Source organism: Lycium barbarum, chromosome 4 (genome assembly GCF_019175385.1).
Source record: "Lycium barbarum isolate Lr01 chromosome 4, ASM1917538v2, whole genome shotgun sequence".
Classification (NCBI taxonomy): domain Eukaryota; kingdom Viridiplantae; phylum Streptophyta; class Magnoliopsida; order Solanales; family Solanaceae; genus Lycium; species Lycium barbarum.
In genome coordinates, this window is record NC_083340.1 from 144074682 (window position 1) to 144088431 (window position 13750).

Consider the following 13750-nt stretch of genomic DNA (forward strand, 5'->3'; position numbering starts at 1 on the left):
GATTCAAGTGTTTTAGATTGGATTGACATACATAAGAGTTTGAAAGGGCGAGTGAATTTCCAATCTCATAATGTTCCCTTCATTTGGTTCGTATACATGAATTAATATTATTCCATGCATGCATTATCTTCTTTATTGCAAGGCCTTTCCAAAAAAAAAAAAAAAACTTCTGGCAACTAGTTGGCATTTGACAACGTTCATGCAAATTTGCATTCAACGACATGTTCATTGCGTTTTTCTTTTTTAAATTCATCAAATATTCACCTACATATTTAGAAGTCAATAAAATTGTTTATTGTTACAAAATATCATTATGTTAACGCACGAAAAAGTCTAATGCCTGCCGTTGAATTAAGAATCGTGCATAACTTAATTATACTTTATTTGATGGTCTTTGACATGGTATCCACTGCGTCGAATAGAATTTTAAATATAAATAGAACATTAATTCCGAGCATACAAAATTTATTTTATATGTCCTTAAAAGATTTAATCTCTCACAAGGTATTGAATTATTTTCTTCCAGGATAAAATAAAATTTATCTTGGTTAGAACAGCGGTATTTCAAATCCAATAACTTCGAACGCCAAGACTGCGACAAATCACACAAGACTCTATATTTTAATTAATAATTCTTTCAAAGAAGCGACGACGATAATGCTGTGCGAGAATTTACTTTCTTTTCAACTTTTTAAATCAGTGTACAAGTGTATTTTCTTATATAAAACCAACAAATTCTTTTCTTTAGTGCAATGTGGGACAACACCCCTTTATTTCCCATCCCTGCACAATCCACATCACTAACCCCAGCAGTACTACAACCAGCAAAGACTTCTGAGTTAAACATTTTTAGTCAAAAAAAAAAAATATACCGCATATATGTTGAGAGAATAATTTTTGATATCTCAAAAAGAACTACTAAATTCCTAACATTAGATTTGGGAAAATTGTTTGACCATTTAATGGTCTTGAAGAGCTCTCATTATGTGGTATTATTGTCTGTTACAAAACGTTTTCTTTTACCAATTGTAAGAATATTCATTAGCCATTACTATCCTTCATTACATTTTTGCAAATACTACATTAGTTTCAGCCATTGAATAGTCTTTATGGTTTTTAATATTCTTTAATCTGGGGACATTTCCATCAGAGGACCCATTTTGTTGCTTATATAAATTATCCTTCAACTTCACTTTAAAAGGTATAAAAGATAAAGAGACAAATTCATCTATTGTTCTTTTCTTGTGCTGGGTTTTGTATAAGATAAATTTTTATTAGATTCTAGCTCCTAATTTTATGCGGATACATCCACACCGGGTGAAATATCCTTAAGGACAGTATCTTAATTGACATGCCTCAAGCTTTGAAGAATTCGCTACAGCGTTCGTAATCAAGTATTTTCAGTAAGATTTCCAACAATATAAAGGTCAAATGTTATATTTCGTACATATAAATTAAATCTTAACATTCAATATTGAGTTGTTGACCTGATTAGTCCTAGAGCCCGTTTGGATTGGCTTATAAGTTGCTTATAAGCTGTTTTCAGCTTTTTTAAGTGTTTGATTGATCAGCTTAAAGTCATTTTATGCATAAAATAAGTTCAAAAAATAATTAGGCCTATTTAGCTTAGCTTAACTAAAGCAACTTATAAGCTGAAAATAGCTTATAAGCTGCTTATTTTAAGTCATCCAAACAGGCTCCTAATTGAACGTTTCAAGATTGGGAAGCAGGTGGCATTGGAAAAAGTATTTTTCGAGAATGTTTTGTCAAACAGCTATTCCGCGTAAAATACCGTTTTTGAAATACAAAGAAAGATAAATTTAGAAAATTTGGAAGTTTCTGAAAATCAGCTATTCATGAGTAGTCTTTTTTTTTTTTTTCAAAAAACAAAATAATCTAATTGGATGATTTATTCATTTTTAATATGAAAGGCGCGTTATAATATGTTTGGTGGTGTTTCCATCCAGCTGTTTTTCCCCATTTTACTTGAGATTGAAGGTCAATCTTCAATACTAAAATATCCTATGTAAACAAAAAAGAAAATGTAATATATACACGCTAACTAACCCTTGACTTAATTAGCCTCACACTAATCATTTACTTTACTCTTAGCTACATTGATATTCACAACTATAGGTTATTGAGTGATTATAACAACAAATAATTTTTTATCAGTCGACACCTACTTCGATGACAAATTATTTAGCACTAATAATGCGTGAAGAGTAAAAACTTACTCGGATGTTTATACTAAATCAACAAATTCATTATATGTATATGTACAATCACATCATTCAATTACTTAATTATGGTTAGTTGATATGATTTGATTTGAACAGTAACTTACTCGTACTTAATATTTATATCTAATTATTTAAAAAATATTTGACATGTATTTTTTGTATACACTTATATCACTTAACAGTAGCTAATTAATACATATTTTACTACACATCACGTCATCATGATTTAACTAATATTATAAGCGTAAAGTTGTGCGAGACTCTAAAAAAGAACTAGACAGCCATTTATATCAATCTGAAAATCTACTTACTGCTTTTATTATGAGAAAATCAGTATATGTAGTTATTGAATTCGGCTAGCAGAATCTGTATAGACTATAGTTAATGATAATTAAGGAATGATAATTGATGATTTGCTTCCTTTTCATTACAAAAACTAGTAAAAAAGATAATTAATTTGACGCGTAGAACACTAAAATAAACTAAAATAAACATTCCATTTGGAGTCTAGAAGAACGACCATCACAAAACGAAACAGAAAAATTCCAGAAAAAAAGAAGGAACGTCAAGACAACAGCCGTTACTCTTAGGCCGTTTTGTTCGTGCACGAACATCTTTATAATTGTCATTCATTTTATCGGCATTTCACTATAAGAGTCTAATTTTCTCTGAAATCGATTTTTCATGTTACTTTTTTATAACAACATTTTACCTGTAATAGCTGTGACATTCATTATAGCGGTACACTCTTTGTAAAATTATCTCTCTGTAATAGTCATACTCAAATAATGTATAATAATATTTTGTAAGAAATATATTACGGTATGTATAAAAATAAAATGTTAAAAATTTATGGTAATCATCATTAATGTCATAAAAATAGTAAATTTCAAGTACGCATACCTAAAAGGATAAAAAATATATTTCTCATAGTACTCTGATTTAGTCTTGCAAAATTTCAAAAACAATTCAAGTGTTATATTATCACTAAGAGATTGAGATTTACGAAACAACTGCAATCGTACAATTCTTACGTCAAACTTGAAATATTTAAATTTTCCATTAATTTTAAATGCATATTTTCCTTAGATTTTAAATCTTTATGGTATAGTACAACTAATTATGGATTTATTAGTAACTTATCAATATTTTCAGTTTTTAATTAATGAAAGATGAAAATTACTTGAGATTTTAAAATTAACAAGTATTTCGTTTTATTTTATAATATCAAAAGTAGAGATTTTTTTTTTTTTGCGTACTTTGGTTATAACAACTAAATGAGATTTAAACATCAAATATCAATATACATACATAACAACACCTCACTATAACATGAAATTTTCGGACAAACGTTATCATGATAGAGGGGTTTGACTATATATAAAATATAGGGAGATTAAAATACATGAATTGTGATATTGATATTAATACTGTGTTACTAATGGTAATATAGTGGAGTATTAAATTGCACTGAGAGAAACTGAATGCGCGGGCTAGACGTGTTATAAGTTACAGACTTATCCAATTATTCTTCTATGCCGGCCCGGCGACCGTGTGGACATACAAACACATTATTTTATTAGAAAGTTAATTTCTTTTTTTCATCATTAGAAAGTTAATACATTAAGCCATCAAATGCGCCTTAAATCTAGTTTGATTGCAATTGGACTATTTTTTTTACCATGATAAGTTCATAACCATCAACTTATTTATGGAAGATTTAATATTATAATCCAATATAAAAGTTATATAATTATATGATTTCTGCTTAAAGAGGATTGATATATTGACTATAAATACAACAAGAAATGAAATGACTTTACAGAGATTTCCTGCGTTTTATTACAGATATTTTGTGTCATTTTTTTTCACTTAGCACGCTTATCCAAAGATAGTTAATTGACACTCCTTTGCAGAAAAATTGCACAGTGTAAATAAGAAAAAATATTTTATGTATGTACACTACTCCATGTCAAATCCTCTTGATCTTTTCTAGTGTTTAATTAGTTTTTCATATTATAAATCTTCTTAGTAAGCTTATATTCTTCACTATCTTAAATAAAAAAAATATAACAATAACCACATATATAATGTATTTCTTAATTAGGGTCTAAAAAAGATAAAATATACGCAGACTTTATTTCTATCTTGACAGACAGAGAGAAGAGAAAGCATGCCAAAAACGATCTTAAATAAAAATTATGTAATTAAAATAATATTTGTAATAAATTACAAAGCCAAATCTCTCTTTTACTCGATTTAAAACCAGTAAGACTGAAAAAAAAGAAACAAAGGAAAAGCAAATCCAAAAAGTAGAGCTGTTAAAGAAAAAGTATAATTTATTTAGATTTAGAGAATAAATAAATAAATATCTCCTTTTAATACTTCTTTTCTTCTTCCCTCTTTCATTCCTAACGACTACTACTATACTAATACTAACACTCTGTTTTCTTTTTCTTCTGTCTCCCTCTCTCCTTAAAGGAGCAAAATTCCTTACGGAGAAACAAAAAGCTATACAAAACTTTACAAAAAACCACAATTCTTCCTAACAAAGTTTTAAGTTCTAACCAATTCTTTGTAGTGTTCGCATTTATTTCTGTGTTTGTCTCTCTCTCTCTCTCTATATATAGAAGGGTCGCCGGAAAATGTCAACTCCGGCGCCGGTAACTGCCCCTTCTCCTAAATCACCGCCAAGTAATTCCACTTCTCCGCCGCCGTCAACTCCACAAGCTCCACCTCCGGCCACCCCAACCCCACCAGCAAACGCTCCTCCTCCGGCCACCCCAACCCCACCCCCAACAACCACCCCATCACCTCCAGCAACAAGTCCTCCACCAACAACAACTCCTACCCCACCAGCAACATCAACTCCACCACCAACATCAACAACTCCATCACCACCATCAACAACTCCATCTCCTCCTTCGCCGCCGTCTACCACCCCATCGCCGCCGTCTACCACCCCATCGCCGCCGTCAACCACCCCATCACCGCCTTCTAGAGGGAATTCACCGCCAACACCTTCCCGGAGCACTCCGGAGCCATCTGGTGGAGGAAGGCAATCACCACCGGAGTCAGATGGGGGAGGGTCATCATCGGGAATATCGACAGGGGTAGTTGTGGGAATTGCTATTGGTGGTGTGGTAATACTATTAGTGTTGAGTTTGTTGTTTGTATGTTGCAAGAAGAAGAAGAAGAGGAGAAATCATCAAGATTATTATGTTCCACCTCCACCACCACCACAAGGAGTCAAAGGTAACATCTTGTTTGTCTTTTTTTTCAGCCGAATTTGGCTTTAGTTGTCTGTTACACACTTTTTTTTTGATTCATCAAATATACTACTTGTTCTGGAGCCTGGACGGTTGAGTACCTTGTTTGGGTAAAATTCACAAATAGCCACTTTTCAAGTGGAGTTTCAAATTCCAGTCTGTTGAATTTGAAACTTCTATCATAATGGCTATTTTTCTTAAGATCTTGTTTTATTTTGATTTTAATTATCTCTTGCACATTTTTTTAATTCATCAAATATACTTGTTCTGGAGCCTGGACTATTCAGTACTTTTTTTGGGCAAAATGCATAAAGATTCAAGCTTTAAGGGTGTGTTTGGTATGAAGGAAAATATTTTCCACGCAAAATGTTCTATTAGACAAGTCATTTTCCTCCTTTTTAAGGAACTTGTTTTCCTAGAGAAATTCTTCTCCGAAACCAACAAAATTGGAAAGCATTTTCTGAAAAATATTTTCCTCCATACCAAACACGTCTTACATGTCTATGGATAGCTTTTCCTGTGAATATTTACAGAATTTTGCATTATGACAAAATTTTGTCATCCATTATGTACAATTTTAGTTCTGGTTGATCTTGAACAGGAGGTTGTTGACTTTTTTTGACCATCTAGTTTTATTGTAAAAAGGCTTTGTTGGGTTTAGTATCAATATTCAGATAATTAGCTGTGATAAAAAGTGTTGAGCTTGAAAGTTTTTTGGACAAACTTTGAAGTTGCATGCACTTGTAAATTCGTTTGTTCTGATATTTTTTGGCTACTATAGCGAAATGCTGTTATAGAGAACATATTATAATAAATATTACATGAAAGATCGGTCCCACAGAGAAAATGGTTGTTATGAAATGTTGTTATAGAGTATGACTGCTATAGAGAGGTCATGTATAAGCCATTGGGTTTTTTGAGAGCCTTATGACAATTTGTCATCATGTATAAGCCATTGGGTTTTTTGAGAGCCTTATGACAATTTGTCATTGTCATCCGAAATTTGTTCAGCTCAAAGTATCTGTGGTTGTCCTTCAACTTATTGGTCAATAAATTTGTTTGTTAAACGTGATAGTATCTTCTTTCTTTGTACGTGAAAGTGAATGCCCCTTGATGTTGTCATGTTGGTGAGACCATATGCAATATTTATGACTAATGTTGATATTGTTTGTCAGCTGACCAGTATGGTGGGCCTATGCAACATTGGCAGCAAAATGCTCCACCTCCGGCAGATCATTTAGTCACAATTCCGCCTAAACCGTTACCTCCGCCACCTTCACATGCTCCACCACGTGCACCTTCACCTCAGCCTCCATCTTACATGAACAGCAGTGGAGCATCTTCAAACTATTCCGGGTCCGAAGTTGGGCCTTCTCCGGCCATGTCCTTAGGTTTCTCCTCACAGAGCACATTCATGTACGAGGAATTGGTTCGGGCAACTGATGGCTTCTCAGATGCTAACCTTCTGGGACAAGGTGGTTTTGGATATGTGCACAAAGGAGTCCTTCCTAATGGGAAAGAGGTTGCAGTTAAACAGCTTAAGGCTGGGAGCGGACAAGGTGAACGTGAATTTCGGGCGGAAGTTGAGATTATTAGCCGAGTACATCACAAGCATCTTGTGTCTCTCGTTGGATACTGCATTACTGGTGCTCAAAGATTGCTCGTTTATGAGTTTGTTCCAAACAATACTTTGGAATTTCATTTACACGGTAAATCTAATTTACTCCCTCTCTAGTAGAAAAAGCTTCAAATCCTGGATCCGCCTCTGCCTTAAACATGCTGATCTGTCTACTAATCCAAATTCTTATACTTGGAATTTCTTAGGAAAGGGAAGGCCTCCATTGGATTGGCCAACGCGACTAAAGATTGCTATAGGGTCTGCTAAAGGACTGGCATATCTGCATGAAGACTGTACGTTTTTTCTCTCTTTCTTATTCTTGATTTCCATGGTTAATAAATCATGTATGTGAAATGAATCGTTTTCTCTCACAGGTCAACCTAAAATCATTCATCGTGATATCAAGGCAGCTAATATACTTCTCGACTTCAATTTTGAGGCCAAGGTAACAGTCTTTTGCATGTCGATTTAAGAATATGTAGCATTTTGTTTGTGTGATTTTTGAATCATTTGCGGTGATTTTCCAATCCCTTTTATAAATAGTTTTTGCAAATTATACATTATGGATTCCATCAGAAGCTGAATTCAGTTGTACTTATCGAGTAAATACTGTATCCTCAAAGAAGCTTTTTTGTTTTCTCAGGTTGCTGATTTTGGACTTGCTAAGCTAACTTCTGATGTTAATACTCATGTCTCCACCAGAGTGATGGGAACTTTTGGGTAAGACTTGGATTCTTGTGTCATAATTAGTTACTTCCTTTTCTTAACCTTGTTAGTGATATTCCTGATTAAAAAACAGGGCTTTTTACACATTTGGTTGCTTACCCAAAAAAATATACATATAATTATGTATAAGATATGCATATTATTTGTTTATAACAATTAATATACAAAAATATACATTTGCTGGCTATTATTTTGGTTTGCTGCTTCTTTTCCATTTGATCATCAAGTAGACTTGACGTGTTTCTTCGTTATTGCCTATCCTAGGTATTTGGCTCCAGAATATGCGTCTTCTGGAAAACTTACGGATAAATCAGATGTATTTTCCTTTGGAGTAATGCTTCTAGAGTTGATAACGGGACGTCGGCCTGTTGATTCCAATCAGTCATACATAGAAGATAGTTTGGTGGACTGGGTGAGTAGTAGTTATGCAGATGTGTGGGCCCTTTTTTAATTTTCCTTCCACTAGTTCTACAGTTTTGATTTTCGTTCGGTATGTTTCAGGCACGGCCATTGCTCACACAAGCTTTAGAAGATGAAAAGTTTGATGCCCTTGTTGATCGTCGGCTAGGTAATGATTATAACCATAACGAGATGGCTCGTATGGCTGCTTGTTGTGCTGCTTCTGTCCGTCATTCAGCAAAGCGTCGACCAAAAATGACTCAGGTGAAATTCCATTTTGCATTAAAGATTATTTTATTTGTAGTGAATAGACATTAAAAGTAAAACATAGAAAGCATTGATGAAGTTTCGAGTTTCGATAAGCTGCAACCTTGTACAAGTGAGAAATATTGAAAATGATGTTTAGAAGTTCCACATACACTCAACTTTTTACACTTGATATTTTGTACTAAATTAAAGCTATAAAGCACTAGGTGTGATGCTCTAGTCAAGATGTAGATTGCAAACTTAAAGACCTACTATCTGCAAGCTTTAAGGGGTCGTTTAGATGTTGGTTAGGTAGTGAATTATTCATGTATTAAAACCAGCATAACTAGTACTCCCTTTGTCCACTATACTAAAAATAGATGCCATTTTTACTCGTCCAGTTTGTTTACCATTTTAACCTTATCATTAAGTACTATATAATTATTTCTAATTCATTTCCCAGCATATAATAATTAGGGGTGATATAGTAAATTACTATTTTATTTATCGTTTCTTAAGGGGTGTGCGCCAAGTCAAACATGGACAAGTTAACATGGACGGAGAGAGTACCATGTTTGGTAGCATTTTAGTTGTTGGGTATAAAATTTCAGCACACCAAGTACGATGACGGGTTATCAACAATCCCACATAACAAATACATGTATAAGTTATGAGGGGATGCATGTATTATTTATTATGCAGGGCAGGGGCGGAGCCACGTTAGCTCCAGAGGGTTCATCCCCTCGGCAAAAAATTACAGTGTATTTTCAAAGTTAAAATTATTTTATTATGTATATATAGTAGATGTTGAACCCCCTGACTTCTTCGTGTATTTACCTTTTAGAATTTTTGAACCCCTTAGATGAAAATTTTGGCTCCGCCACTGATGCAGGGTAGAAGATAGAATAACTAAACTCTACATAACTAATCCCTGTGTTGCTAGTCTAAAAAAAAAAATCCATGTATTACTTGCATAACTCTAACCAGCAACCAAACAACCACTAAGTTTATACCGTATAATTGAGCAGGTTCTTAGAGCTTTGGAAGGAGATGTCTCGTTATCAGACCTTAATGAAGGGATTAAACCCGGACACAGCACAGTATATAGTTCATATACAAGTTCAGATTACGACGCACTCCAGTACAATGAAGACATGAAGAAATTCAGGAAGATGGCACTAGCGACAAGTCAAGAATATAACAGTAGTGATCAGTACAGTAATCCGACAAGTGAATATGGGCTATACCCGTCTGGATCAAGTAGCGAAGGCCAACGTACAAGGGAAATGGAAATGGGTAAGGCGAAGAAAGATAGCAGAGGATTTAGTGGAAGTAAAGGCTTCAGTGGAAATTCTTAGTGCAAAGAACTCCATTTCTGTATAATCTTTCAACCTAACTCTTTAAGATGTGAAGGGTCATTTTACTCGTTCAATATACAGGGTTTGTTTTCCAGTGTTTTTTTTTTAAATGAGAAAAGTTCTTCATTGTATGTATAATGGCTTTTACAACAGAGGGATGAGTTATACTGTTAATTCTTTTATTCTATTTCTTAAATGGTCATTTGACAGTTGGATTTGAATCAACTGATTGGTAGATGACAAAACCAAGCAAGTTGTATGTAGTGTTTTGAGTAGTTTATTCAACTTTGAGTTTTCTCTTCTTTTGAATCCAAGCTGTCAGGACAAACTGCTGACTTTTTTTTTACAACTGTGAATATGTCATGTTTGGAGGCATCTCTAACTGCTGAATTCTTACAAGATGTGCATATCCTACGTGCACAGCATCATTAAGACTCTTTGAAGCATATTCAATCGCATAATGTAAGGGCAGTTTGTGCACGCCTTTACTATTTCACTGAATATCTGCTTCTATGTTCCATCAGCGCAAGTACCACGTAGTTCATCCATTAACGATTAGATAGATGAGAAATTACCAAGTATTTCTTGTTATTGCTAGATTTGTACCTGAATGATTTTTATAGGCCACACCCTTGGATGCTAAAGGGTTGAATTTTATAAATTTTAAGGTAGTTCCTCTAGTACATATGCTTGTTTGTCCAGATTTTCTTCATTCATTCGATTTCTTATCCAGATTGTAAATTGAAAAAGTTATTAGAAATCTAACCTCTCATATGAAGAAAGCTTGACTAAATGTTTAGATAATGTTGATTTATGTTTTTTGGTGCATAAACAAGTACTACCATTAATTGTTTAATGGAATTGGTCCTTTGTGGGGAATTCAGTGGTAACATGTTACACAAAAGAAAAGAAAAAGTTAAAAAGGGGTATCCATCAAATGGTCAAGACAACCTTTTTGCACATGCAAGAAAAACATGGGGACAAGTCACAAGAATTTGGCAGTTGCAAGTTGCTAAGATCTCACCATACTTATTGACTTTATTAAAACTTCAGCACATGGGTTTTTCTGCCAACTGTTGTATCTTATCAGTTGGTTGTATTATTCTGGTATGTTTGTTTGGTTAATCATTTGTTTGGTGTTGTTGGTAACCAAAGGGGTAGGTTTAAGGTTGAGGGTTCCAGCTTGTCCCAATAATCCGATTTTTTTATTAGATAAAAACAATCAGCTGCGAAGCTAACCTTTTCTTTAAGAGAGTCAAAAAATTAAAAAAAGTAAATATACAAAGAATTCAAAGGCAATTCAACATATATTATATATATCTTGAAAAATAATTTTGATCTTGTATATACAGTCAGGGACGCATCCAGCCTTATAAATGGGGGTTCAATTAAACCTCTAACTTTCGACACGGAGCATAAATTGATGTGCAAAAAATTATTATAATTGTAATATATAGTAGATATGAACCCATAACTTTAAAAATATAATGGGTTCAATACTAAAAATCTTAAGATTGTACCCATATAATTTAAATCTTGGATTCGCATCTGTATACAGTGTAATTTTTGGCGAAGAGATTCGGATGAACCCTTGCGCCTCTAGCTCTGCCACTGGTGGTGGAGCTACTCTTGTTCAAGGGGTATTAAAATGACTCTCCTACGCTGGAAATTATACTATGTAAATAGGTAATTTTTTTTATTATATTTATTTATGTGTATCTACTGTATGTTGAATGCCCTTGGTTTCTTCATGTGGTTATATCTTTATATTTTGACTTAGTAAAAATTCTAACTCCGTAGTGTGATCAACTATATAAGACGAATTTCCAATTTAAAACACAATGCAAATAGATATTTTCCTGCGAAGCAGTAATGCAATTTGAACATAAAAACCCCATCTATTTTTAAGACTCAAAGGTGTGCTTAGCGGTTAATGAAGTGAATAAAAATTATGAGAGACTAGAGTTCAAATTCTAACATAGACAAAGAAATGTTAACTTTTTTGATATGTCTAAACATTAGTGGTAGAGTTTTAAAGCCCGTTTGGATTGACTTATAAGTTGCCTATAAGCTGTTTTCAGCTTTTTTGAGTGTTTGGCTGGCCAGCATAAAGCCACTTTGTGCTTAAAATAAGCCCAAAAAATTAATTGAACACGTTTGGCTTAGCTTATCTAAAGCAGCTTATAAGCTGAAAACAGCTTATAAGCCAAAAAATATAAGTAGTTGGCCTACCCCAACTTATTTTTTTTAGCTTATAAGTTCTTTTCAGCTTATAAGCTGTTTTTTTAAGCCCATCCAAACAGACTCTTAGTACCAATGTTGGTGGAAGGTAATAGATGTCTGATGAAGTAATTGGCAAAGCACATACTGATCCAAACACCACTTTCAGAAGGAAAAAGAAACAGAACCAACCATTTTCAGACTCTACTTCAGTGTCAAAACAACATTGTGCACTATAGGCCTATTTGTGGAGAACTTTTGGGCCGAATATGAAGAGTAGGAGACTGATGGACTATGCTAAGGCCCATGAATAACTAGGAAGCAATGATTTTGCTGAAGGTGGTAAGGAAAATTATAGCCTAATATCTTTGGGCGATCTAGTTTATAAAATAGCCAGCAAATGTATATGTTTTGTACATTTATACATGAATATACATATAAATATTATACTATACATATCAATGTATATATTTTGTATATTTGGACCACTGCCGGTAATGAAGTTTGGCCGATGGAACGACGGAACATTTACGTAAGAAGCCCAAGATGGTGAACCATTGGCCCGTGCCTGGTGATTTGATGTGATGGGCCTCTGCCACTACTGGGTGACAAAATTAGAGTTGAAAATGAGAACCGAGAGACAAGGAAGTTGGACTAGTAACTGATGACTTATTAGTGCATGAAAGTTGAATCATACTGTATTTTGTACACAAAAAGTGTAAAGATTTTTTACAACTAAAGGTTCGTTAAAAGTCAATTACAATTAAGTGGACATAACAAGATAATATGTTAACCTAAAAAAGATGATAGGCCACTTGCCACAAACATATACATGCCTATTACAAAATTTTCAATTGATTTTATAGAGACAAGGAAGTTCTATTAGTAGTTGAATTTTAAGTGTGGTTTGATTGCATCTCGTGAATTATGCCAAACGTATGTGAAGATATTGACTACCTAAGAGAGAATTTAGATGCAATTGCTTTTCTTTTATGAGGACAAATTAAAATAGGTATAGTAACTTTCTAGATATTTTTTCAAAAACTTTAGCATATGAGATTTGTTGGGATGAATAATTTGATATATGAATTGTACGTGAAGCTGGTGACTCTTTTGATTTGCTAATGCATAAGTAAAGAAGTGTACCGTTTCAATGGTAAAAAAGTTTGAAGTGCATGAAAATTGACCCGATTTTACACCTTGATAGTATAAACTTCACTTACATTGTATTATTAAAAGTCAATTTACAGCTAATGGATCATGACAAGATGATTGTTAACATGAAAAGATGATAAAGCCACCAGCTCCCTAATTTGTTTAGAACATCTTCAGATCCTGTTTGTGTCCTTTCATGGAAGTTGATTTTCTCTTAAGAGGAAAAAAAAAAGAAAAAGAAAAAGCGGAATACAGGGATAAACTTTTAAATTTGTTAGTAAATTTTATTTAAACACTAAATCTATTTCAACTGATCACCTGAGCACATGATAAAGTGTTTCTTAGATATTTTTAATTCAAATTTAAGGAAAAAGAATTGCACTATTATCAAGCGTTTTTTACGTAAATAAGTTACATTTAAAATATGTCGCCTCCTTTAATCATATACATCGCAACATCAGCCTCAATTGGAACATGTTTGATGTTTTATGACTTATTGGAACTAATTGTATAAAT

At 33.4% G+C, this 13750-nt stretch overlaps 1 protein-coding gene across 1 annotated transcript; it reads left to right on the plus strand.

The window, feature by feature from the left end:
- The first annotated feature begins 4640 nt into the window (after positions 1 to 4640).
- Positions 4641 to 10080, plus strand: LOC132636792 (proline-rich receptor-like protein kinase PERK1). The gene is made up of 8 exons (XM_060353812.1): positions 4641 to 5498; positions 6688 to 7221; positions 7337 to 7423; positions 7505 to 7575; positions 7774 to 7850; positions 8121 to 8268; positions 8358 to 8519; positions 9530 to 10080. Exons 1-8 carry the CDS (start codon positions 4889 to 4891, stop codon positions 9857 to 9859), a joined length of 2019 nt encoding a protein of 672 aa, XP_060209795.1. The 5' UTR covers positions 4641 to 4888; the 3' UTR covers positions 9860 to 10080.
- Positions 10081 to 13750: the final 3670 nt, after the last annotated feature.